Below are 24,921 nucleotides of genomic sequence, written 5' to 3' on the forward strand. Positions count from 1 at the left end.
TTGTTGGGAGTGTACCCCACTCCCCCAAACAGGGAGGAAGTATCTGGTTGCAGGCTTTCACCCAGCAGCTCAAGGAATCAGAGAGGTGTCTTCATATTTGAGGTTCCTCCTGCTGGGAGAGGAAAAGGGGCAGGAAGCAGGACAAGGACCCAATTCAATCCTTACTCCAAAATGAATTTCAAATGGACCTAAATCACATGACTAGGCAAAATCATGAGAGAATATATCATTTGAAGAGGGAAAGTCTGGGATTTGACTTTAAAATGAAAATTTCCGAACATTAAAAATTAAAGGAGTAACTGTAAACTGGGGAATATTTGCAACACATATGGCAGATAATTCCTTTACTATGGTCTGTACAAACCAATTCTTTTTTTTAAAGATTTATTTATTCATGAGACACACAGAAAGAGGCAGAGACACAGGCAGACAGAGAAGCAGTCTCTCTGTGGGGAGCCCAATGTGGAACTTGATCCCAGGACCCTGGAATCATGACCTGAACCAAAGGGAGACGCTCGGCCACTGAGCCACCCAGGTGTCCCCAAACCAATTCTTAAAAGGATCAACCCAACAAAAAACTGCTAAAGGACATGAACAAGCAAATCACAGGAAAAAGAAATATATGACTTTGTAAACACCCAACAGGATACCCAGTTTCACTCAGAATTGAACACAAAATAAAAACATGAGAGCATTTTCCGTTTATCAGACCAGAAAATAATAGTTTTATAGAAGACTCATGGAAATGGGCATTTTCATACAAATACTGTGAACTGCATTTGCAATTTCTATCAAAAATCAAATGTACCTACCCTTTATCAATTTATACTGCAAAGTTGCACACAACATGATGGTATACCAGGTGATTTAGCATGGCACTGTTTGTAAAACAAAAGACAGAAAAGAAACTACATGCCCACCAACAGGATACTGCTACATGAATAATGGTACATCCATAGAATTCAATATCACATGGCAAAGAAAAAAAAATGAGGTAGATCTTATAGGCTAATATAGAACCATCTCCAAGACACACTAAATGGAAAAAAAAAAAAGTGTAGACATTGCATATCCTAAGGTCCTGTTTCTGAGTGTGTGTTTTAAAGGGGGATACAGAAGACTGTAAATACATACACTCTCCTTGGAAGGATCAAGAAATTTGCAACACTTATTTCCAGGGTACTCCCAACCAGGGTACCCTGAGCTAGGAGGAAGACTTATTCTTCATTGTTTGCTTCTGTAACTTTTGAGGCGAAAGGTCTCTGGAGGGACATGGAGAAAGTAGCTTGGGAGGAAGGGGCACAAACTTTGGCCTGAGTTATTCTAATCCTGTGAAGATATTCCTTGAAAATGGGGATTATAAAGGAACTTTCTTCCTCAGGTGAGGACTAAATGAAATAAAGAACATTTGGCATTAAGTCTCCCACACAGGAACCCCTTAACAAATGGGGTTGTTACAACCTTGCTACTAGTGTGCTAGGACTTGAGTTGCATCTCCCAAATCCCCACCCAACACCTCAGAAGTACTGACTACTGTGAACACAGGTCAGACCCAGAGCAGTACAAGGAAACCAGGGCTTCTTAGGCCTGGGCAGGACCCATTTGTCACAAGTCATGTTTCACCAGGTTGTGGAGCTGATTTCTGGCTTGGGGATTTGAGGCTTAATCTTTCATGCCCCTAAGGCCTGCTCGCTCCATCTGTCCATTCTCTTCTTGCCCCGGCCACTGAGTCAGAATCTCCCTTGTAGTCTGACAAAAGCTATCTGTATGGTCTCCAAGATTTCTTTCTCCCCTCACCAGCCGAGCCCCAGGTATACATCACAATCACTAAGGTTACATATATTCCCCGAACGAATTCCATCCACCATTGTCCTTGGTAACTGGTTTCTTTATTCCCCAGTCCCTTACTCTGCTGCTCCCTACTACCACACCCCCCAAAATTGTCTCATCACTCCATATGAGCCATCATCTTGTGTTTTTATTAGCTTTTCCCTTCCTGGTCATAAAGGTAACTGAGGTGTATTGTAGAAAATATAGACAAAGCAGTGATATTTAACCATTAACCACCCTATGTACTTATTTTTTTCATCTTTTCTATGCACGTATATTTAAGAAAATTGAGCTATCTGTACCTACCATTTAATTTTGTACTTAGCATTTTCCATTTAATACCGGGAACATTTTATATCACTAAATATCCTTTAAATTATGCTCTTTAGTGGTTGCATAATATTCCATCATATTATAATTTAATTATTCCCTTGGATTTTTTTTTTTTTTTTTTGGTAAAACTGTAACACTGACAAGTATATAAATCACTGCCAAAATACTCATTTTTAGGATAGTTAAGTGGTAGTGCAATATAAAAGCATATCAACAGTCTTTTAAAAAATGTTTTATCTTCCTGTAAGATGATAATGAATTATAATGGCTTAAAATATATAAATAATGATGTGATAAGGGGAACAAATCTCTGTAAGATGGAAAATGGAGAAGGCTGCATGGAGGGAGTAAGAACTTGGAACACTTGCTGAGGGCAATACAATGCAAGGAGGTAGCTGACATACCCTGCCAAATCCCAAAGCAACTTGGGACTTGGAAACCCCAGGTACATTAAGGGTAGAAGGGAGAAGTGAGGATAAAAATAAGGGCATTAACCAAAAGCCTTTAATAACACTTGACTTTCCTCTCTCCCACTCCTACAGAAGCACTTATGGTATCTAAACCCCAGACAAAATATCAGAGGTGTTCCTGCTAACAAAGCATATAAGCCCCAGACAAAAGATAGCATTCTAGAGCTGAAAGATTTCCAGGGAAGAGTTTGTTTCCTTCCGAGTATTCTAGAAGAAAGCCTCTTAACTGAGCAAACCCCACTCCCACACACAGAGGTCTCAAATGGACTTTTGATACACACATACAGATTTGTTTATGTCAGTAAGAATCACAACATATTTGAGGAAAGTCTCTAATGAGAGTAAACAAAGAGAAAAAAGGACCCAGGGGAAGGACACGAAGGGGTGAGATATCTGCTGACAGAGAAACCTTTAAGAAAACTCTTCTAATTACAACACTCAGAATTGAGAGGTGTCTCTAAAATGAGAATAGTATGCTACAAAAAGGGAACAAACAGAAAAGGAAAAGCTTTTTAGAAATTAATATTGGCAAAATAAGAAATTTGCTAAGCAGGTTAAAAAATAACAAAAGTCTCTCAGAAAATAGCACAAAACAAGGACATGGTAATAACACAGAAAGTAGCTGAGGATCAATCCACAGGTCCAACATATGACAGATAAAGATTCCAGAAAGACTAAAAAGAGAAAAAGGGGTGGGGAGATTATCACATAATACAAGAACATTTCCAAGAATAGAAGTAACCTGAGTCACTAGATTGAAAAATTCCACTGAGTACACTGGAGAATTAAGTGCACAAGAATAAAGAGGAGACTTTATAAAAGCTTTCAGGGATGGGGGCTGGGTGGGGGAAAAGATCTCAGTAATGCAAACAGTATTTATTGATTGTCAAATAAGAATCAGACTGGAACCAGGCATCTACAAATTCTGGATTAATTTTTCAATGTAGAATTTCAGAGCCAGAGTAACAATCAAGCTGGAGGACAGAGAAAGATGTTTTTTTGATATATAAGCACTCAATATTTTTGTTTTCCATATACTCTTTCTTGGCAGTGACTTGGAAGTTGTGCTGCAGTGAAATGAGTTAATAAATAAGAGCAACATGTACAATTCAATACACACCAAAGCCCCATTTAACAACAAAACAAGGGGCAGGAAAACATCAAGGGCAGACTAGCATGGGAAGCTAGAAACTAGAGGTCTCTTAAAGAGAAAAAAGGGGACTCAATAGAGTATCTAATTAGATGAAGAATCTGAAAATCACTCAGAGTGTGCTAAAAGCAACCAGTATAAGGGGAAAAGAAAGGCAACTAAAAACTCCAGTAAAATAATATATATAAATCATAGTAAGCTACTTAATCTGCAGTAAACATTTACATTACATTCATGCTGTTTATTTTCAACATTTAGAGCAAATCAATAAACAAAGCATAAAAGACTATCTGTGGTTACAGAATAGAGTTCAAGAATCAGACTTGACATTGTCAGAGGCAGAGAGGTGGAAGGGGAAGGAGAAAGAAATGGCAGGGTATATTCCACATCTTAAAACACAGAATTAAAATACTGTTTAGAGTTAATACAATAGAACTAAATACGTAAATATAATAATTTTTTCTTGATTATAAAGTTCTTGTTCCTTATAGAAAATATTACTTAAAAAGAAAAAAATGACTTTTAATCACCCATAATTCTATAATCTACAGGACCAAGTTTGAGTCTAAGCTCTGCAATTCTGTATGGCTGTGAACATGTCACTTAACCACTTATAACATTTTTTTATTTCCTTCAGGTAATTTATCTATTACTTTTTAACAGTACATAGTATATGAAACATTATATGAGAACTGTACTATATACACAATTATGAATCCAAATTTTTTTTTCACTTTAAAGCATAAAGTGGATACATACCACATGCTCTTCCATACTTCTAAGTATATATCTATCTATCTGTGTGTGTGTGTGTGTGTGTGTATACACATACTTGCTAAGGATTAGTCAGAGGGTTCCCAAAGATGAGACTGGAATCAAATCTTAAAAGAAATCTAAAGTTCAGCAAAGTAGACAGAGGCCAAGTAGGAAGTGGTGGTAATAAGCATCAGGGACAGTGTGAGCAAAGGCACAGAGAAAAGCCAGCACATGCCTCTAGGCTGCAGTAAAAATACATGCAAAGTGAAGAGATTAGCTTGGAAAGAGACTATGAAGAGCTTAGTAAATCATGTTAAGGGGTTCAAACAGTTTTCCTGAGACACCAGGATTTGGTAGGCCTTGTTTGCCTTTGTACTCCAGGAACTAGCACCATGTTTGCCACAAAGAGTGAAAAGAACTGTTGAAAGAAGGACACAGAGAAAGCCAGAAATAACCTCTTGGATTTCCAGTTTGGGTGCTGAATAACGCTATTTGCTTAAGGAGGGAATCCAGGAAAAGCAAGATTGAGATTGTATTTGGGCAACATCTAGAGATTCTGACCTCATTTCTTAATGTCACTAGACATTTAGGCCCTAGCGGATTCAAGAACTGGCCTTAGGGAGACTATAAACCACCACAAATGAGCGAAAAACTGAATGTGCTATCTGCAGGTCTCAGGAAGAGTATCTACAACCTCCATTAGATCCTCAAAGGGACTATGACCCCAGAAAGATTGAGCACACTGGATGGAAGAGCAAGCAAAGTGACAGATATGAAAGGATAACTATCTAGGCGAGGGAGGGACCCAGAACATAAAGATTAGCTTTGTCCAAACACCTCTTCCTGAGCTTGGAGATCCATGGGTCTGAGGCATGTAAGTGTAGGGGTGTGTGTGTGTGTTGTGTGTGTGTGTGAATGAGTCTCTCCTCCCCTGTGCCCCCCAAAGTACAAGACTTTATCATCACTTCCATATCACTATGTTCTCCTTAATACACAACTGTTGCCATGACTTCTTGGCTGTCTTCTTAGTACTCATCAGTTGGCCTGGATTTTTGATAGCTAGAACTCTGATAGCTCTTGGCAACTTAAGAATCAGGGCTTCAGAGTTCTGATCTGCTTCTAGAAATAAAAGCCAAGAGAGAAAGGGGTTGACTTTTGGGAAAATGAAAACTTAAGCCAACTGTGCCAAGTAGTAGTCACTTCTCATCTATCAGAAACCATACAGAAAAAGGAGAGCAGTAACTTATTTTAAAGTCTGGAAATTAACTGGAAATAAGAGTTGTTAGTTAAGGATCTGGTCTGTTTGGTAATCCACTAGGCTCACATAATTTATGCAGCATTGGAGAAGTCTTGAACCTGGGTGCAGATTTGTGGAAACCAAGACCTGGAGATGAAATACAGTAGAAGTGTAAAAAGTCATTTTGTTGAATGAGGAATATAAAAGTATGCTGTGTAAAACTTGGTTTGCTCATATATATAAAGTGTTTGGTATATTCACTTAAAATACAAATAAATTAGGGCACAGAATCCTTACAACCAAGGTATAGGACATCCAGTGCAGCCAATGTTGTTAGTATCCTGTTTTGCCGAAACCACACAGAGTACTCTGCACATCCAGATTTTACTCGGGCTTTCCTACTCCACCTTTGATCACATGCATTCGTGGCCTACAGACTTTACTTGACTGCAGTGGCCATTACCTTGGTCACACAATGTGACCCCAAAGGGTTTCCCTCCAGAATTGGAAAAAAAAAAAAAAGTTGGCCCTGGGAATGGAAAAAAAATTTAAGTACACTAGGTTGTTCTAACATGCAGCCAAGTGAAAATCACTGTTTCACTGCAAGGTTGGGTGATTTTCAAATCTAGCTTTACATCATAATCACCTGCACAGCCTTTTCTGAGTTGCCTATGACCAGCAATCTTTAGCCAGGAAATCTCAATCATCCACGAAAAGCATTAAATTAGGATGAACATAGTGTGAAACCAGAAGAATTTAACTGTCCTAAGGATCCTAAGTCCTGGCTTGTATCTTTCAAGGAAAGTACACTTTTGGTCTCTTGATAGGTCCAGGTCAGATTTACTCCAAATCTTCAAACCTGCTCTTCTACTGGGCTTCCTGATCCTGCAGGGGTAAATACCTAGGCTTGTTCCCAATCTTAGCAAACACTTGGTGTTATCTTTGGGTTTCTCCATTCTCATCTGGGGGACAGGAACAGTCACAGAGGACATGAGCATTTCTGATTCTGACTTTTGAATCCTATTAATTTCTTATAGTTATGTATGATTCAGAGTGCAAACTGGGAAAAGAAGGTGCATATGCTTGGATTTAAGACCATAGTTGAAGGGGAAGAGAAAGAGGAAATAAACAAGCTTTGTTTACGCCTTCTATACATGAAAGTGTCCAAACACCTCTTCCTGAGCTTAAATACAAAACAAATGAGCCAGTTAAGTCCCAATGATGGGACTTCTACGAGTTGTACCAGATTGCTTGTCAGCAGGTAGGGCATTTACAATATGTTCTTGCTTGCTGAATGGGATGAAGAGACAGACCCACAACCAGGAGACTCCAATCCTAGTCTGATTTGATGCTTACTGTGGGTCACACTACCTAAGGCACGTCCTAAAATCTCAGCTTCCTCACCCCTTTCTCAGGCTCTGTGGAAGACCTGGATTGCAGGTGGTTAGACACAGCATTGCAGAACAGAGAACCTAGTTTAAATCCTGGATTTGAATGTAGGCTGCTCTTTGTTGTCTGATCACTCTCAGCTAGATGGGGAAAACACCTCTTTCAGTGTTCTATGGATTAAGGTAAGGATCTGTGTGAAAGTTTAAGGGAAGTGCTGAGGATTGATTCTATACTTGAAGGTGTATAAACAAGGAATTAAGTTCTATATAAATACAAGGCAATATTACATAACTCTACCTATTGCATAGTTTTATAAATTATTTTTCCAGGAATAAAGGCTCAATAGTAACAAAGGTTATCTTACCTTAGCCAGTTTCTTCATCCTTCTAAGTTTTCACATTCCAATACTGTTGAACTTCTCAAAAAAAAAAAAAATTAAGACTTTAGGAGTCCCACTCTACCTCCCCTCCTCCCTTTACTTTCTTCTTTGGTCCTCTCAAAATTAGGACTCCATTATTTCTTCTAAAGACCAGCCAAAAAGTGAGAATGACACCCAAAGTGAACCCCCCCTGGCTGGGCCTGAGCAGAATAAGCATAGATAATGTGAACAGGCCTTTCAGCAAGCTTTATTCTTTGACCCCTCTGTGAAGGGGCTGTTAGAAGCATCTCACTCTGATGGAATGCAATGAAGTTAGGGTCACATGAAGAGTTGTCAGCAAATGAATACACCCTGGCCCCAGTGTTTTGTCACCATCAATCCTCAAGTGCTTGGCCACTCAGACTGCAGAATGGAAGAGGTTTGTCAGACCCTCCCAGAGCTTTACCATACCAAGGTTCATGAGGTATAGACAACAGGGGAAACAGCTATTTCCTACTTCTATCCATTTTAGGAGAAGATTGCCTAAGGAATGGAAAGCTTATAAAAAAGTTCAAAGGTGAGTGTTGATTTGCTACCCCAAGTGGCTTCCTTAACTAGTCATCATTTCTTAACCCAAAATACTAGAATACAAGGATCAAAGCTCCAGAATTCCAAGCAGACCTATACCAAAAACCTGCCTGTTGCTCAAGAAATTGGGTTTAAAAAATCAAAAACACCTTTCCTCAAATAGGATCTTTATCACTTAGCTTTATATAACCAATTTCTAAAAAAGCCACATTCCATTTCAAACAGGAGGACCACTGAGGGCACACCTCAAAAAAACACAGTCCCTGCCTTTAAGTGCTTAGCTTTCACTTTAAGTCAGTCTCCAAAATGCTTATGTTCTGTGATATACTCCTGAAAACTGTTACTTTTAAGAACATGACAGCCTCATTTTTACAGAGGAACAAAACAGCAAAGACATATCCAATTAGGGGTTAGTGGATTACGATCAATGCCTGGAGTAACCAGTACCTGTTACTCAACAAGATGGGTTCTGTGGTGTCGCATGAGGTGTGAGTTAGAAATGAAAGCCGCGCCACACTTGGCACACTCATAGGGCTTCTCCCCAGTGTGGGTTCTCTGGTGCACAGTGAGGCTCGACCTTTGCCGGAAGGCCTTGCCACACTCATTGCATGTGTAAGGTTTTTCCCCATTATGAATTCTCTGATGAATAAGCAGGTACGAGCTACATGTGAAGGCCTTCCCACACTCATTACACACATAAGGAAGATCTCCACTGTGAATCCTCTGATGCACAATAAGGCAAGATAGCTGACTGAAGGCTTTTCCACACTCACTGCAATCATAAGGTTTCTCTGCAGTGTGAATTCTCTGGTGCACAATAAGGTGTGAAAAACAACTAAAGGCTTTTCCACACTCTTTACACTCATATGGCTTCTCACCAGTATGGCTTCGTTGATGTACAATAAGATTTGCACTCTGGGTAAAGGCTTTGCCACAATCATTACAGGCAAAGGGCTTCTCCCCAGTGTGGATCCTCTGGTGGACAATGAGGTTTGAGCTCCGAGTAAATGTTTTCCCACACTCATTACATTCATAGCATTTTTCTGTAATGTGGACTTTCTGGTGCCGAGCAAGTTGTGAGCTATAACTGAAGGCTTTCTCACATTCACTGCACTTAAAGGTTTTTTCTAAGGAGTGGATTTTTTGATGTACAGTCAGATTTGAACTCTGAGTGAAGGCTTTCCCACATTTTGAACATACATATGGTTTCTGTCCAGTGTGGATTCGCTGATGTACGACAAGGTTTGCACTCTGAATGAAGGCCTTTCCACACTCATGACATTCGAAGGGTTTCTCCCCAGTGTGGATTCGCTGATGCACTACAAGGTTTGCACTCTGACTAAAGCCTTTTCCACACACACTACATGTGAAAGGTTTCTGTCCAGGCTGGCTTTTCTGATTTTTAACAGAGCTAGAACTAAGGCTATATCTTTCCCCAGACTGCTGACATTTCTGATCTTCCTCTACTTTGAAGCTTTCAGGTACATGACAGTCCTTCACTGCCATATGTCTGAAACCTTTCTTTTCCCTCTTAATTCTTTGCCTCTTTATCATGTTCCCTTTTTCACAGGCTTCTCCTAACTCAGGTCCTTGAGGATTAACTTTCTGGATTCTTCCTGATATTATGAAGGGTTTTTCTGCTTCATCACATATCTCAGTTTTTGGAACCAGTAACTGTGGGTTCTTGGTTTCAGCACCTGAAACAACAAACAAAAGTATAAGTGTCAGCTTATTCTGGCCTAGAAAAAGAACAGGATCAAGTGATAAATGTCAGGATGTATGTGACTTTGGTGTATGTGTAAAATGGCTTCATCAAAGAAAAGAATTCCCCCATGTGTCACCTCTCCTCTCTAGGTTCTTCTGCCACACCCAGAGCAGACTCCACTGATTCGTGGTCTTTCCAGCACTTCCAGTTACCTCCATTGGACATCCAACACTGCTTCATGCAGGAAAGCCATCTTCAGATGGCTCTGGTTGTGTAATGACTGATCTTACAATTAAGACCAGTTGTAGGGCACTACTCTCCCAGGCTTGCCTCCTTACGTTAGCTACTTAGTGTAGATCTGCTTACAACCCACCACTTAAGGACATTCTGACCCTAGAAATGAAAATCTATGCAACTTAGACTTTTGTGTATGAGGAAGCTGGATATTCAAGTAAAGATAAGCATGGACAGAAAGGGTCCACTGGATGCCAGAAGGACCAGAGCAGCTAAGAGCACCTGAAACACTGAGAGGCTATGTAGCACATAGCTTAACAACATGACTGTGGAGCCAGACGGCTTGGTTTCAAACGCCTGCTCTGCCACATAGCTGTAGGAATTTGGGCTACTAACTTAACTTCTTTGCCTCAGTTTCCTTATCTCCAAAATAAGGACAATAACAGTATGTATCTCATAAAACCAGGAGAAGATTAATCAAGTTACTCTACAGTAATGTCTGAGCACAGGAAGTGGCTCTGGAGAGTCTGCAGTGACTTTGAGCCTCACATCTAGTACTGTGGGTCCACGTGTTGGGGCCCAGGAGCAAAGATGGAGATCCTTAGAGGATAGGAGTTGTTATGGTGATAGATGGCAACCCCAGAAGGGACTAAGGAAGAATGTGAACAGAGTAAACAGCTCAACACTTGTGTTGAGCAAACAGCTCTGCTTTGTGTCAAGGAAAGCTGACCCTTCTAAGTTTGAGACACTGTATAGCCTGTTCCCTTATGCCAGTATCATGAAAACAGCAAAACACCCTGAAGTTTTAAAACTGCCTTGGAACTGTAGTGTCAGAAAAGGGGTCCTAGAGTCAGTAACATAGTAACTCTTTATGTGTCTCCTCTCCACTCCTATCACCCGTGACCCAATGATGTGCACCTGTACAACCTAGCGTTCATAAACTCTTCATCAGCATTTGAATTATACCAAGTTCAGGAACACTACCCAGATAAGGCACATGAAACCAGGGCAAGCAGTGAAGGCAAGCCTCCAAAGGGGAGATATTCCTCCTGGTGGTGAACTTAGAAGTGAGCAGGAAAGCTGTGAGCTGCAGGTCATACAGCAACTGCAAGGGGGAGAATCCAGCATCTGTAAGACATCCCACCAGCATAGATCAGGGCAACTCTCCAACCTAGGAGATGAGTGAGACAGGGATATCAGGATACAAAACATGATGGGGGGGCAGGGAAACAGCCCAGTATGGTTACCTGGTTAAAACAACAGTTACACGACACTCCCATCATAATCATTCAGATAAGATAGGCAGTGCTGGAAAAAGGCAATGCAAGGCCTGCATATGGCAGAGAACTGAATGTGACAACAAATTATGAAATGCTAGTCTTTTTCCAGTTCTTTCTATTCCTACTCTTTTGAGGTCTTCTGATGTCTTTCTTGTATCTATTCTATTTTTCTTCCTGTAGCTTAACTGCCCTAACATTTTTGTCTTTTCAAAATTTTTTTAACTAAAGTATGATTAACAGTCTTATATTAATTTCAAGTGTATGACATATTAATTCAACAATTCCATACATTACTCAATGCTCACCACCCTAAGTGCAGTGACCATCTGTCTTCTTATCTTCTTTCTTATTTTACTTTTTCCCCCTCTATCTCTTTTCCCTAGTGCCTCGTCATCTCTCCTCTCTTGGTTTTTATATTACAACTCAGTGTGAGTGGAATATTCTGATTTTTTTCCTTGTATTATTTCATATCTCTTCTGCTTTTCTTTTGCGCACTTTCTTCTATGTTCTCTACTTTTCTTTATCCCATACATCTCACCTAATTTCTTTCCCTTCTAATGTCTCCCTCCTTGCTTTTTTCCATCTACTACTTCTTTCCTTTAGCTCTGTATCACTGACACTGGGGGCCTCCTATCCCCACCAAGCATCTTTCCAAGAAGAACAAATTCCAAGAAAACTTCAATCTATGACCTCACTTTCATCCCCTGACCTCACTCCTACCCTTTTTACCATAAGATTTAGAACACTAGAAAGCCATGAAAGATGAAGACCAGTGGGAACTACTGAACCAATTAGAACCAATAACAGAAACAATTACTTATATTTGCATCATGTTTTCTGTCAAGATTATTACAGAAGCAGGTACAACTGTGGCCTACAAGGTCTCCACATATTGGTCATTTAACATTTCCATTACAGGGATGAAGAGCTAGGATCTTGGCCAATGCCCAGGATCTAAAAAAAGGAAAAGTCTGTTCTGAGTACTCAAGCTCAAATCCCTTTGCATTATTAATTAACCAATAATGTAGAACCTGTACCTTTGGCTTGAGATAGTTATTTTTCCTTTTTTAGACCTTGAAGCATTATTGTAACCCTACTAAAGAAATTAACTAAAAATGTACTTGTGATGAACTAGAGGACAGGCAAAGTACAACTTTTGAAATCAATACCTTTTTTTTCATTTTTTTAAAAAGAGATCTAAAATGCTATCTAGGTCTACCATTTTAGCTGGAGACTCTATTGTAAGATATGAATGGTAATTTGATTTACTAAATTTGTAAGTCACTACAAATTCATTAGGTTTACAAAAGTGTGATTAGTAAGATTTTATACGTAAGATTAGTTAAGTCTGCCTACTTAGGTATTTGAAATATTTTTAAAAATTATATATACTGAATTTGAAATATAATACATTTTATATATTTGAGAATAAAAATAAGGAAATTTTTATATAAATTGATATGTAGATAGAGCAAAACGTTTTAAAAAGTTTAAAATATTAATCTGTAAAACCTGAGGCTTCACTAAACATGAATTAAAGGACAAGTATTCTCATTTTTATAAAAATCTCCTAGATGTATAAGTAAAATAAAAATAAGTTATGTTTAAATGCTTAAAAACTTGAGTTTTAAATGTTTTAAACTTTAATAAATTCAACAGTAATTAATACATAGGAAGCTGTAGATAAAACTCTCTCAGATGTTAACCACCAGGAATTTTCAAAGCATGTTCATGCATATTTTACAATTTTATCATCAAGATGAAACTATTCTCCTTCATTTGTGTGAGAGCTAAAAAGAAGGGCAAGACTGTATCTTCTTCAGTATCCTCAACACCTATCACATTACCCAGCACACAGAAAGCAGGGCCCCCACAAGATCCTGTATGCACTGAATGAATACAGTCTTGCTGAAAGAACAGGAAATGGAGGTTGAGAGAGAAAGGACTTGTTCAAGGTCAAAGAGTTATCAAAGGCAGGGCAGCAACTACACTCAGGTATTTCTCTTAATTTGTAGAACTTATAACCCTGCTGTTACCTGCTGCTATGCAAACAGCTGACAATACACAGAAGGGTCAATCTTGGCTGGGGAAAGGGTCTTGAGGTAAGAAGCAAAGAAGGGAAACAGTGATCATGCCTGGTGGACACGTGTTACTGCTGGAGTTAAGATGTGAATGAAAGATAAAGCAAGGAAAGAGAAAAAGAAGTGATAATACACAGAATGCACCAGAGAGAATGGAACAGAGAGCAGGAAATAGGCAACAGAAGCTGCTGATGAGGAATAATTAAAGAAGAGACAAGAAGATGAATAATATATAAGATAATCCTATAGTGGTTTAAGAAAGTGACCTGGTCAGTCTGAGGAATGGGCTAGAGAGCAGAGTATTCAAAATATTCAGGTGTAGCTCTGTACCAGCCAGATTTCTAGAATTCGAGTGCCGTAAGGGCCTTGGCAGTCACCCAGGGATTACTTCTACAACACAGGACCCATGGCTACCACATCCTTGACCCACAGTGACACATCACTCCTCTATAGGTAAGTTTCTGCCATTGCTAGTCAGACATATCCTGAGTCCCAGCCTAGAGAAAGAACCAGGTGATAAGTCAGCCATTAGTACCCTCTATTAAGACCTAGCTTTGAACATGAGTATAGTTGACACAACTGCTCAAAACCCCCCTGGAATCTGCACAAAGATCTATAAAAAAAAGAACATCTCCACAACATTTCCTCAAAATCACAACAAAAACTGACCCTTCTGACCTTAGCTGGCTTCTCTTGCAGGCTCACCAACCAATGATAAACACGAAGCATATGAAGAGTACGTGAATTTAAAGTTCACCCGTGTCTATCTGGTGTCTTAAGACTACATATAAAATGAGCCATTTCCTGTGACAAATGCACAGGTATCTTTTGGCATTCTTCTAGCCAGCTCTCCCTGACAGTTTTGATACCTCAATACTCTAGGTTTCTCAAGTTAGGAGATCAGACCACCAGTCTCTAAATAGATATGGAGAAACTCCAAAGGTCAGATTCTGAATCAGGGGGTAGAAACTTGCCGAGAGAGGTCATGATCCCATGAGTATCCAGTATCTCGTTCTTGGCCAAAGTCCCCGGTAATGAGTAGCTGCCAATGGTTGAGCCAGTAGGTGCCTCCTGTGTTGCTTTCAGGATGACAGCCATGTCCCAGAACATGTTTGGACCCTAGAGACAACAAAGCCCAGGTCAGTTTATGAGTGGATTGTCAGGGGGAGGTGGTATGATTAGTTTTGAAGATGAGAATGTAAGGACCTATTCCTGAAGACCATAAAAGATTTTTAAAAATTTTTTAACATTTAAAAACAAAAAAAAAGGAGAGGCGGGGCAAGATGGCGGAAGAGTAGGGTCCCCAAGTCACCTGTCCCCAACAAATTACCTAGATAACCTTCAAATAATCCTGAAAATCTACCAATTCGGTCTGAGATTTAAAGAGAGAACAGCTGGAATGCTACAGTGAGAAAAGTTCACGCTTCTATCAAGGTAGGGAGGGGGGGGGGGAAGTGGGGAGAGGAAAGAAATAAACAAAAGGCATCCAAGGGGGAGGGGCTCTGCGAGGAGCCACGCTAAGGCCAGGGCTAGTGTCCCCAGGACAGGAAAGCCATGCCTGGAGAAGCAGGAGTTTCACCCCATCTTCCCGGACTGAAAGGTGCTCACAGGGAGTTAGAGTAGGATCTGAGGAGGGGCGAGGATGCCCTCAGGCTCCCTGGGACACTAACAGAGGCACTTGCGCCCCAGGGAAAGCATGCCACACCCCGTGGCCCAGCTCCCTAAAGGGCTGCAGGGCACACCTGGCTGGACCCAGGAGCAGCTCAGAGGCGCTCCAGCAGAGGCTCTGCACAGAGGGGACTGCACGACCCCAGGAGCAGCTTGGGAGTGGCTCAGACCGCGGCTCCGGGGCGGAAGGGGCCTGGCGGCCGGGAGGGCAAATCCAACAGCACAGGCCCGGGAGCACAGGGCGCCAGGGACACAGCCCAAGATCCAGCACTCGCACCGGGACAGGCAGAAGCCAGGAGGGCCCAGGACAGCAGGGACACTCCTGCCCCAAGCGGAGCAGATCAGCGGCCCCGCCCCCGGAGGATCCAGGCCCCTGCAGACTGAGTGTTACTGCCAGAGCTGAATCCAGGGCTCCAAACCTGGCCGCCGCCACTGTTCTTGTTCCTCCTGGGGCCTCACAGGATAAACCCCCACTGAGCCTCACAGTGGCCTCACCAGATACATAGCTTAAACATCTTTCACTGAGCCCTGCACCAGGCAGGGGGCTGAGCACCTTCCCCAAGTGCTAACACCTGAAAATCAGCACAGCAGGCGCCTCCCCCAGAAGACCAGCTATACGGACAGGGGAAAAACAAATTATTGACAAAGCAGCACTGGAAAGTCCCAGGGGAAGTCGAGGGATTTACAGTATACAGAATCAGAGGATACTCCCCCTTGTTTTTTGTTTTTTGATTTCTGTTTGCTTCCCCCCGACCTTTCTTTTCTTCTCTTTTTTTTTTTTTCTCTTTTTTTCGTTTTCTTTTCTTCTTTCTCTTCTTTTTCTCCTTTTCCCAATACAACTTGTTTTTGGCCACTCTGCACTGTGCAAAATGGCTAGAAGGAAAACCTCACCTCAAAAGAATTAGAAACAGTCCTCTCTCCCACACAGTTACATCTGGATTACAATTCAATGTCAGAAAGCCAATTCAGAAGCACTATTACACAGCTACTGGTGGCTCTAGAAAAAAGCATAAAGGACTCAAGAGACTTCATGACTGCAGAACTTAGATCTAATCAGGCAGACATTAAAAATCAATTGAATGAGATGCAATCCAAACTAGAGGTCCTAACGATGAGGGTTGACAAGGTGGAAGAACGAGGGAGTGACATAGAAGACAAGTTGATGGCAAAGAGGAAACTGAGGAAAAAAGAGACAAACAATTAAAAGATCATGAATAGATTAAGGGAAATAAGCGACAGCCTGAGGAAGAAAAATCTACATTTAATTGGGGTTCCCGAGGGCGCCGAAAGGGACAGAGGGCCAGAATATGTATTTGAACAAATCATACCTGAAAACTTTCCTAATCTGGGAATGGAAACAGGCATTCAGATCCAGGAAATAGAGAGATCCCCCCCTAAAAATCAATAAAAACTGTTCAACACCTTGACATTTAATAGTGAAGCTTGCAAATTTCAAAGATAAAGAGAAGATCCTTAAAGCAGCAAGAGACAAGAGATCCCTAACTTATAAGGGGAGAGATATCAGATTAACAGCAGACGTCTCCACAGAGACCTGGCAGGCCAGAAAGGGCTGGCAGGATATATTCAGGGTCCTAAATGAGAAAAACATGTAGCCAAGAATACTTTATCCAGCAAGGCTCTCATTCAGAATAGAAGGAGAGATAAAGAGCTTCCAAGACAAGCAGGAACTGAAAGAATATGTGACCATGAAACCAGCTCTGCAAGAAACTTTAAGGGGGACTCTTAAAATTCCTCTTTAAGAAGAATTCCAACGGAACAATCCACAAAAACAGGGACTGAATAGGTATCATGATGAAACTATACTCATATCTTTCAATAGTAACTCTGAACGTGAATGGGCTTAATGACCCTATCAAAAGGCGCAGGGTTTCAGGTTGGATAAAAAAACAAGACCTATCTATTTGCTGTCTACAAGAGACTCACTTTAGACATAAGGACACCTACAGCCTGAAAATAAAGGGTTGGAGAACCATTTACCATTCAAATGGTCCTCAAAAGAAAGCAGGGGTAGCCATCCTTATATCAGATAAACTAAAATTTACCCCAAAAACTGTAGTGAGAGATAAAGAGGGACATTGTATTATACTTAAAGGATCTATCCAAGAAGAGGACTAAACAATCCTCAATATATATGCTCCGAATGTGGGAGCTGCCAAATATATCAATCAACTAATAACCAAAGTTAAGACATACTTAGATAATAACACACTTATATTTGGTGACTTCAATGTAGCACTTTCTATACTCGATAGATATTCTAAGCACATCTCCAAAGAAACGAGCTTTAAATGACACACTGGACTAGATGGATTTCACAGATATCTACAGAAATTTACGTCCAAACGCAACTGAATACACATTCTTCTCAAGTGCACATGGAACTTTCTCCAGAATAGACCACATACTGGGTCACAAATAGGTCTGAACCGATACCAAAAGATTGGGATCCTCCCCTGCGTATTCTCAGACCATAATGCCTTGAAATTAGAACTAAATGGCAAGAATAAGGTTGGAAGGACGTCAAACACGTGGAGGTTAAGGACCATCCTGCTAAAAGATGAAAGGGTCAACCAGGAAATTAAGGAAGAATTAAAAAGATTCATGGAAACTAATGAGAATGAAGATACAACCATTCAAAATCTTTGGGATACAGCAAAAGCACTCCTGAGGGGGAAATACATCGCAATACAAGCAGCCATCCAAAAACTGGAAAGAACTCAAATACAAAAGCTAACCTTACACCTACAGGAGCTAGAGAAAAAACAGCAAATAGATCCTACACCCAGCAGAAGAGAATTAATAAAGATTCGCGCAGAACTCAATGAAATTGAGACCAGAAGAACTGTGGAACAGATTAACAAAACCAGGAGTTGGTTCTTTGAAAGAATTAATAAGAGAGATAAACCATTAGCCAGCCTTATTAAAAAGAAGAGAGAGAAGACTCAAATTAATAAAATCATGAATGAGAAAAGAGAGGTCACTACCAACACCAAGGAAATACAAACGATTTTACAAACATACTATGGGGCAGCCCCGGTGGCGCAGTGGTTTGGCGCCGCCTGCAGCCTGGGGTGTGATCCTGGAGACCCGGGATCGAGTCCCACGTCAGGCTCCCTGTGTGGAGCCTGCTTCTCCCTTTGCCTGTGTCTCTGCCTCTCTCTCTCTGTGTGTCTATGAATAAATAAATAAAATCTTAAAAAAATAAAATAAAATAAAAATAAATAAAAACATATTATGAACAGCTATACGCCAATAAATTAGGCAATCTAGAAGAAATGGACACATTTCTGGAAAACCTCAAACTACCAAAACTGGAACTGGAAGAAACAGAAAACCTGAACAGGCCAATAACCAGGGAGGAAATTGAAGCAGTCATCAAAAACCTCCCAAGACCAGGGCCAGATGGCTTCCCAGGGGAATTCTATCAAATGTTTAAAGAAGAAACCATACCTATTCTACTAAAGCTGTTCGGAAAGATAGAAAGAGATGGAGTACTTCCAAACTCGTCTATGAGGCCAGCATCACCTTAACTCCAAAACCAGACAAAGACCCCACCAAAAAGGAGAATTCTAGACCAATATCCCTGATGAACATGGATGCAAAAATTCTCAACAAGATACTAGCCAATAGGATCCAACAGTACATTAAGAAGATTATTCACCATGAACAAGTAGGATTTATCCCCGGAATGCAACGCTGGTTCAACACTCGTAAAACAATCAGTGTGATTCATCATATCAGCAAGAGAAAAAACAAGAACCATATGATCCTTTCAATAGACGCAGAGAAAGCATTTGACAATATACAGCATCCATTCCTGATCAAAACTCTTCAGAGCTTAGGGATAGAGGGAACATTCCTCAACATCTTAAAAGCCATCTACGAAAAGCCCACAGCAAATATCATTCTCTTTTTTTTTTTTTTTTACAAATATCATTCTCAATGGGGAAGCACTGGGAGCCTTTCCCCTAAGATCAGGAACAAGACAGGGATGTTCACTCTCACCACTGCTATTCAACATAGTAATGGAAGTCCTAGCCTCAGCAATCAGACAACATAAAGAAATAAAAGGCATTCAAATTGGCAAAGAAGAAGTCAAACTCTCCATCTTCACCGATGACATGATACTCTACGTAGAAAACCCAAAAGACTGCACCCCAATATTGCTAGAACTCATACAGCAATTTGGCAGTGTGGCAGGATACAAAATCAATGCCCAGCATTCAGTGGCATTTCTATAGAGCAACAATGAGACTGAAGAAAGAGAAATTAAGGAGTCAATCCCATTTACAATGGCACCCAAAAGCATAAGATACCTAGGAATAAACCTAACCAAAGAGGTAAAGGATCTATACCCTAAAAACTATAGAACACTTCTGAAAGAAATTGAGGAAGGCACAAAGAGATGGAAAAATATTCCATGCTCATGGATTGGAAGAATTAATATTGTGAAAATGTCAATGTTACCCAGGGCAATTTACATGTTCAATGCCATCCCTATCAAAATACCATGGACTTTCTTCAGAGAGTTAGAACAAATTATTTTAAGATTTGTGTGGAATCAGAAAAGACACCGAATAGCCAGGGGAATTTTAAAAAAGAAAACCATAGCTGGGGGCATCACAATGCCAGATTTCAGGTTGTACTACAAAGCTGTGGTCATCAAGACAGTGTGGTACTGGCACAAAAGCAGACACACAGAACAATGGAACAGAATAGAGAACCCAGAAGTGGACCCTGAACTTTATGGTCAACTAATATTCGATAAAGGAGGAAAGACTATCCACTGGAAGAAAGACAGTCTCTTCAATAAATGGTGCTGGGAAAATTGGACATCCACATGCAGAAGAATGAAACTAGACCACTCTCTTGCACCATACACAAAGATAAACTCAAAATGGATGAAAGATGTAAATGTGAGACAAGATTCCATCAAAATCCTAGAGGAGAACACAGGCAGCACCCTTTTTGAACTCGGCCACAGTAACTTCTTGGAAGATTCATCCAGGAAGGCTAAAGAAACAAAAGCAAAAATGAACTATTGGGGCTTCATTAAGATAAAAACCCTTTGCACAGCAAAGGATACAGTCAACAAATCTAAAAGACAAACTACAGAATGGGAGAAGATATTTGCAAATGACATATCAGATAAAGGGCTAGTTTCCAAGATCTATAAAGAACTTGTTGAACTCAACACCAAAGAAACAAACAATCCAATCATGAAATGGGCAAAAGACATGAAGAGAAATCTCACGGAGGAAGACATAGACATGGCCAACATGCACACGAGAAAATGCTCTGCATCACTTGCCATCAGGGAAAAATCAAAACCACAATGAGGTACCACCTCACGGAGGAAGACATAGACATGGCCAACATGCACACGAGAAAATGCTCTGCATCACTTGCCATCAGGGAAAAATCAAAACCACAATGAGGTACCACCTCACACCAGTAAGAATGGGGACAATTAACAAGGCAGGAAACACAAATGTTGGAGAGGATGCGGAGAAAAGGGAACCCTCTTACACTGTTGGTGGGAATGTGAACTGGTGCAGCCACTCTGGAAAACTGTGTGGAGGTTCCTCAGAGTTAAAAATAGACCTGCCCTACGACCCAGCAATTGCACTGCTGGGGATTTACCCCAAAGATACAGATGCAATGAAACGCCGGGACACCTGCACCCCGATGTTTCTAGCAGCAATGTCCACAATAGCCAAACTGTGGAAGGAGCCTCGGTGTCCATCGAAAGATGAATGGATAAAGAAGATGTGGTTTATGTATACAATGGAATATTCCTCAGCCATTAGAGACGACAATTACCCACCATTTGCTTCAACATGGATGGAACTGGAGGGTATTATGCTGAGTGAAGTAAGTCAATCGGAGAAGGACAAATAGCGTATGTTCTCATTCACTTGCGGAATATAAAAAATAGTGAAAGGGAATAAAGCGGAAAGGAGAAAAAATAACTGGGAAATATCAGAATGGGAGACAGAACATGAAAGACTCCTAACTCTGGGAAACGAACTAGGGGTGGTGGAAGGGGAGGAGGGTGGGGGCTGGGGGTGACTGGGTGTCAGGCACTGAGTTGGGCACTTGACGGGATGAGCACTGGGTGTTATTCTATATGTTGGCAAATTGAACACCAATAAAAAAGAAATTTATACATAAAAAAGTAAAAATAAAACAAAAAAGAAAAAAGAAAATAAAGGCAAAGGCTTCTCTGATCCCCAACATGGGTCAGGCAGAGAATCAAGGCACCGAGTTTTTTCTCTATCACTTTGATTTCACTTCACTACCCACTATAGCACCGAAACCTAATTTACCAGTGGGTGCATGACAAAAGAGCATGTGGGGAGATTTTCCAGGGTACAGTTTTCTGAGGTCTAAAGATCACAAAAGCAAGGTTATGATCTTTGGGGAACCACAGTATCATCTGGTTCAAATGTTTTGAAAGCATTAAGGACCAGAGTATAGGGTATATCCTCCCTCTTCGAAGTGCAACCCATAGATCATCACCAACTGCGAGCTTGTGAGTACAGAATCTTAACCCAGACCTCCTGAATCAGAATCTACATTTTTATAAGATCTCCTGGTGATTAAAATGTGAGATATCAATTATATTAAAATTTGAGAAGCACAGGTTAGAGCTATCAGAATCTGACTGGAATCACCTGAAGTTTTTAAAAAACACAGATGTCTGGGACCCACCACAGGATTTCATTTAACTGGAATAAAGTATGGCATGAGCATCACAATTTTACAAAAATCTCCCCAATCAATTCTGGGTAGCAAGGTTTGAGAACCACTGGTTTAGAGAAAGCACTAAATGTCCCATCAATCAGAAGAGACTATTTGTATTATATTCCAAAGGCCAAAGGCTAGAGCCCTTGCCAGAAAATAATACTCCAGGTGTGGAAGCAGAGGGACATAGTGCCCTCTGAAACTACTTGAGGTTTTCAGGTCTCTTCTCTCCGCTTCCTCCCAGACAATTATTTACCTTTTCCTCCTGTTCTGATATATCAAGGCCTGTCTGAGGACCTTCCCCAGGAGCCCAGACTTTGATGTTCTCAGAGTGCACTTGCTGACTGGATGCCTGACCCAGGAAGTTTTCTTCCTCTTCCTCCTCCTTTTTCACGGTCACTGAGCCCCAGGCAGTTAAATCCATGGCCTCTCTCAGTTGTGCAGTCATCTTCTATGCTCAGGAGGGGAATTATTATAGCTGGGGGCTGCCCAGCAGAGATCAAGTCCCATCTAATTTTTAAGTTTCAAAAGCTTCTTCTTAGGTTTCTTCCCAGGGCCAAAATGAAGACTGTCTACTGAAAAACCAGAAAACGTTGTTAGCATTGAGCAGAGGTATGCCTGGATGCCATAAAGCCGACTGGCCAATTTCACCAGTGCCTAAGCAGCAGCCACTATGGCAAGAGTCTGCTCTACTGCACCTTCATAGAATGGAGAGGGTTCAACTGCAAACATGTAATTTGTTCCCATAATAATCACAGATAGCTTTATATAATATTTATTGAGTTTTTTTCTTGTTTATAGGGATAACGTATTTTTATTGTAAAACTTGAAAAATACAGAAAAGACTAAGAACAATCAGTCCTACTCTATCTCCAAGGAGATGCAGCACAGAATTTAAGGGAAAAGCTTCAACCATAGTGACAATCATGACTTAATAAACTTTTTACCTATAGGGATATATATTTCATAATTATCACGGTTGTTTTTTTTTTTAAGAAGGAATATTAAAACAGCGCTTTTTTAAATTAGCAAAGATACACAATAGCATAAACTAAAGAATCTCAAGAAAAAGACTGAGGGTCTACATACCAACATTTAGGGGTGGTCATCTTTGGGTGATGTAGTTTTGAGATTCTTTTTGTTTGCTTACTTTTTCCACTAATTCTAAATGCCTTGTATTACTCTTAAGATTAAAAAAAGAGATGTTTTATGTTGCCATTCTCCATGCTTATTATTTTTAGTAGCTATACAATAACCTATAGTATTAATTCCCCTATTCAGTCATTCTTAACCAAAAAGAACCAAGTAGGGGTGCCTGGGTGGCTCAGCGGTTTAGCGCCACCTTTGGCTCAGGGTGTGATTCCTGGTCCTGGGATCAAGTCCCACATCAGGCTCCCTGCATGGAGCCTGCTTTTCTCTCTGCCTGTGGCTCTGCCTCTCTCTCTGTTCTCTTTGTCTCTCATGAATAGATAAAATTTTTTTTTTTTTTTAAAAAGGACCAAGTGATACAGAAACACACAGAATTAAATATATTCCCCCCACAGTTGTTACCAGTCATCAGTGTTTTCTCTGCATTTCCATACAGATATGTACACCTTTACAGAGAGCGCTTATTTCCCAAAACAGAGATTAGATCACACCTGTGCATTTTTCAGCAACTTGCATTGTTTCTTTCTTACCTCAATCTCTATATTTCACATAGTATTCCATAGTCTTAGATCTTTCCATATAAATATATACAGAGTTACTTCATTCTGGCACAGAATTCTGAATTATACCTATACTATAACTTAATCCTACTTATGAGCCATTGCTTTAGTAAAAGGCATTTTGATTGTTTTCAGTTTATATTCTTAATAATTAACGCTAAATTTTTTTCTGTGCAAATAGTTTTTTCTTCTGCTGAATTACTCCCTCGGAATATAGGCTCTGATTAGTGGTTCAAGGATTTCATGGTTGATAAACATTCCAAACTGCTTTCTTAAAGGATCACACCAACAACTTAACAGTACCCCTTCATCCTAATTGATTGTTTGTGTTGTTGTTTAATTTGTGAGTAAAACGATCTTACTGGTTTAGTTTATTATGAGGAAATTAAATTTCTTCTATTCCCCTTCAGACGTTTTACTGGGGGAAAAAGGTGCTAATTTTTGTCAAGTCCCCTTTTGCTACTATTGAAGTAATCGCATGCTTTCTCCTACGTCAGACTTATTGGCAATTTACCGCACACACTGAATTTCTTGACGCAGCAGTACTGTCACTCCTGCACCAATCCTCAATTCTGGGCGATTATTCTTTCCATCGTCCATTCTTTCCACGAGGTGAACTCCACCAGGTACAAAGGCCCGAACAGTCCCCTGCTGCGTCCCTCCGGACCTGCCTGCGGCTAAGGAACCTCACGCGCGCCTCCACCCAGACAGCACAGACTCCCCAGAGAGGGCTCCCCCAGCGCCCCTGCCCCCTGCAGACCCCAGGCGGCCGCACTCCGGGCGAGCCTGCCCCAGGCCCCAGGCCCCAGGCCCCAGGGCCGTCCGCGTTCAAGGTCCCCGGCCAGACCCCCGGCAGGCGCCAGCTGGGCTTCTGAAGTGATGGGACGCGGAGCCGCCTTAGGGACAAACAGGCCAGGGCCCCCGAGGAGGTCGCGGCGGCCCGCCCTTGGGATGGCCCTTCCCGCGCCCGGGACATTTGTGCCCACCCCCGCCAGACTCACTGACCGTGTCTCGAAGACGCCCGCCAGGAGCCCACGAGCACTACGGCAAAAGGCCAGCAGGATCCGACGCCCCGCGCCTCCGGCGCGAGAACAATAACCGGACAGGAAGTGCCTAGAGCCGGGCTTCCGGCTTCTCCAGTCTCCAGGCCGGCCTCTCTAGGAATCTCGGAGGTGCGGTCTTCTCGATGGATGTCCCAAATCGCCGCAGACCAGCGACGGGAGCCAAGTGCTTTGGAAGGTGCAGGTGAACTGTGGCCCCGAGCTTCAGGGAAGGGGACATCCCCTGGCTCGGCAGTACTTAGGCAAGGCGCGTAGGCAGGAACCTGAAGCCAGAAAGGATTTGTCTGTAGAAAGCCCTGATCAT

General features: G+C 41.2%; 1 protein-coding gene across 10 annotated transcripts; it reads right to left on the bottom strand.

Moving 5' to 3' along the window:
• Positions 1-705: 705 nt before the first annotated feature.
• Positions 706-24,786, bottom strand: ZNF35 (zinc finger protein 35). 10 transcript variants are annotated; one of them, XR_005374487.1, is made up of 6 exons: positions 24,562-24,786; positions 22,104-22,422; positions 14,386-14,530; positions 8,559-9,808; positions 7,530-7,580; positions 706-5,658 (listed from the first exon to the last, which is right to left on the bottom strand). XR_005374487.1 is itself a non-coding variant. In XM_038565401.1 (5 exons), exons 2-4 carry the CDS (start codon positions 22,293-22,295, stop codon positions 8,562-8,564), a joined length of 1,584 nt encoding a protein of 527 aa, XP_038421329.1. In that variant the 5' UTR covers positions 22,296-22,422; positions 24,562-24,786; the 3' UTR covers positions 706-7,580; positions 8,559-8,561. The 10 variants fall into 10 exon arrangements, 4 of the variants coding, with proteins under 4 accessions (XP_038421329.1, XP_038421327.1, XP_038421328.1 ...); XR_005374484.1 differs by having other exon boundaries at positions 706-5,923; XR_005374485.1 differs by adding an exon at positions 5,864-5,923 and having other exon boundaries at positions 7,530-9,808; positions 24,562-24,784.
• Between the last annotated feature and the right edge of the window lie 135 nt (positions 24,787-24,921).

Source organism: Canis lupus, chromosome 20, assembly GCF_011100685.1.
Source record: "Canis lupus familiaris isolate Mischka breed German Shepherd chromosome 20, alternate assembly UU_Cfam_GSD_1.0, whole genome shotgun sequence".
Taxonomy (NCBI): domain Eukaryota; kingdom Metazoa; phylum Chordata; class Mammalia; order Carnivora; family Canidae; genus Canis; species Canis lupus.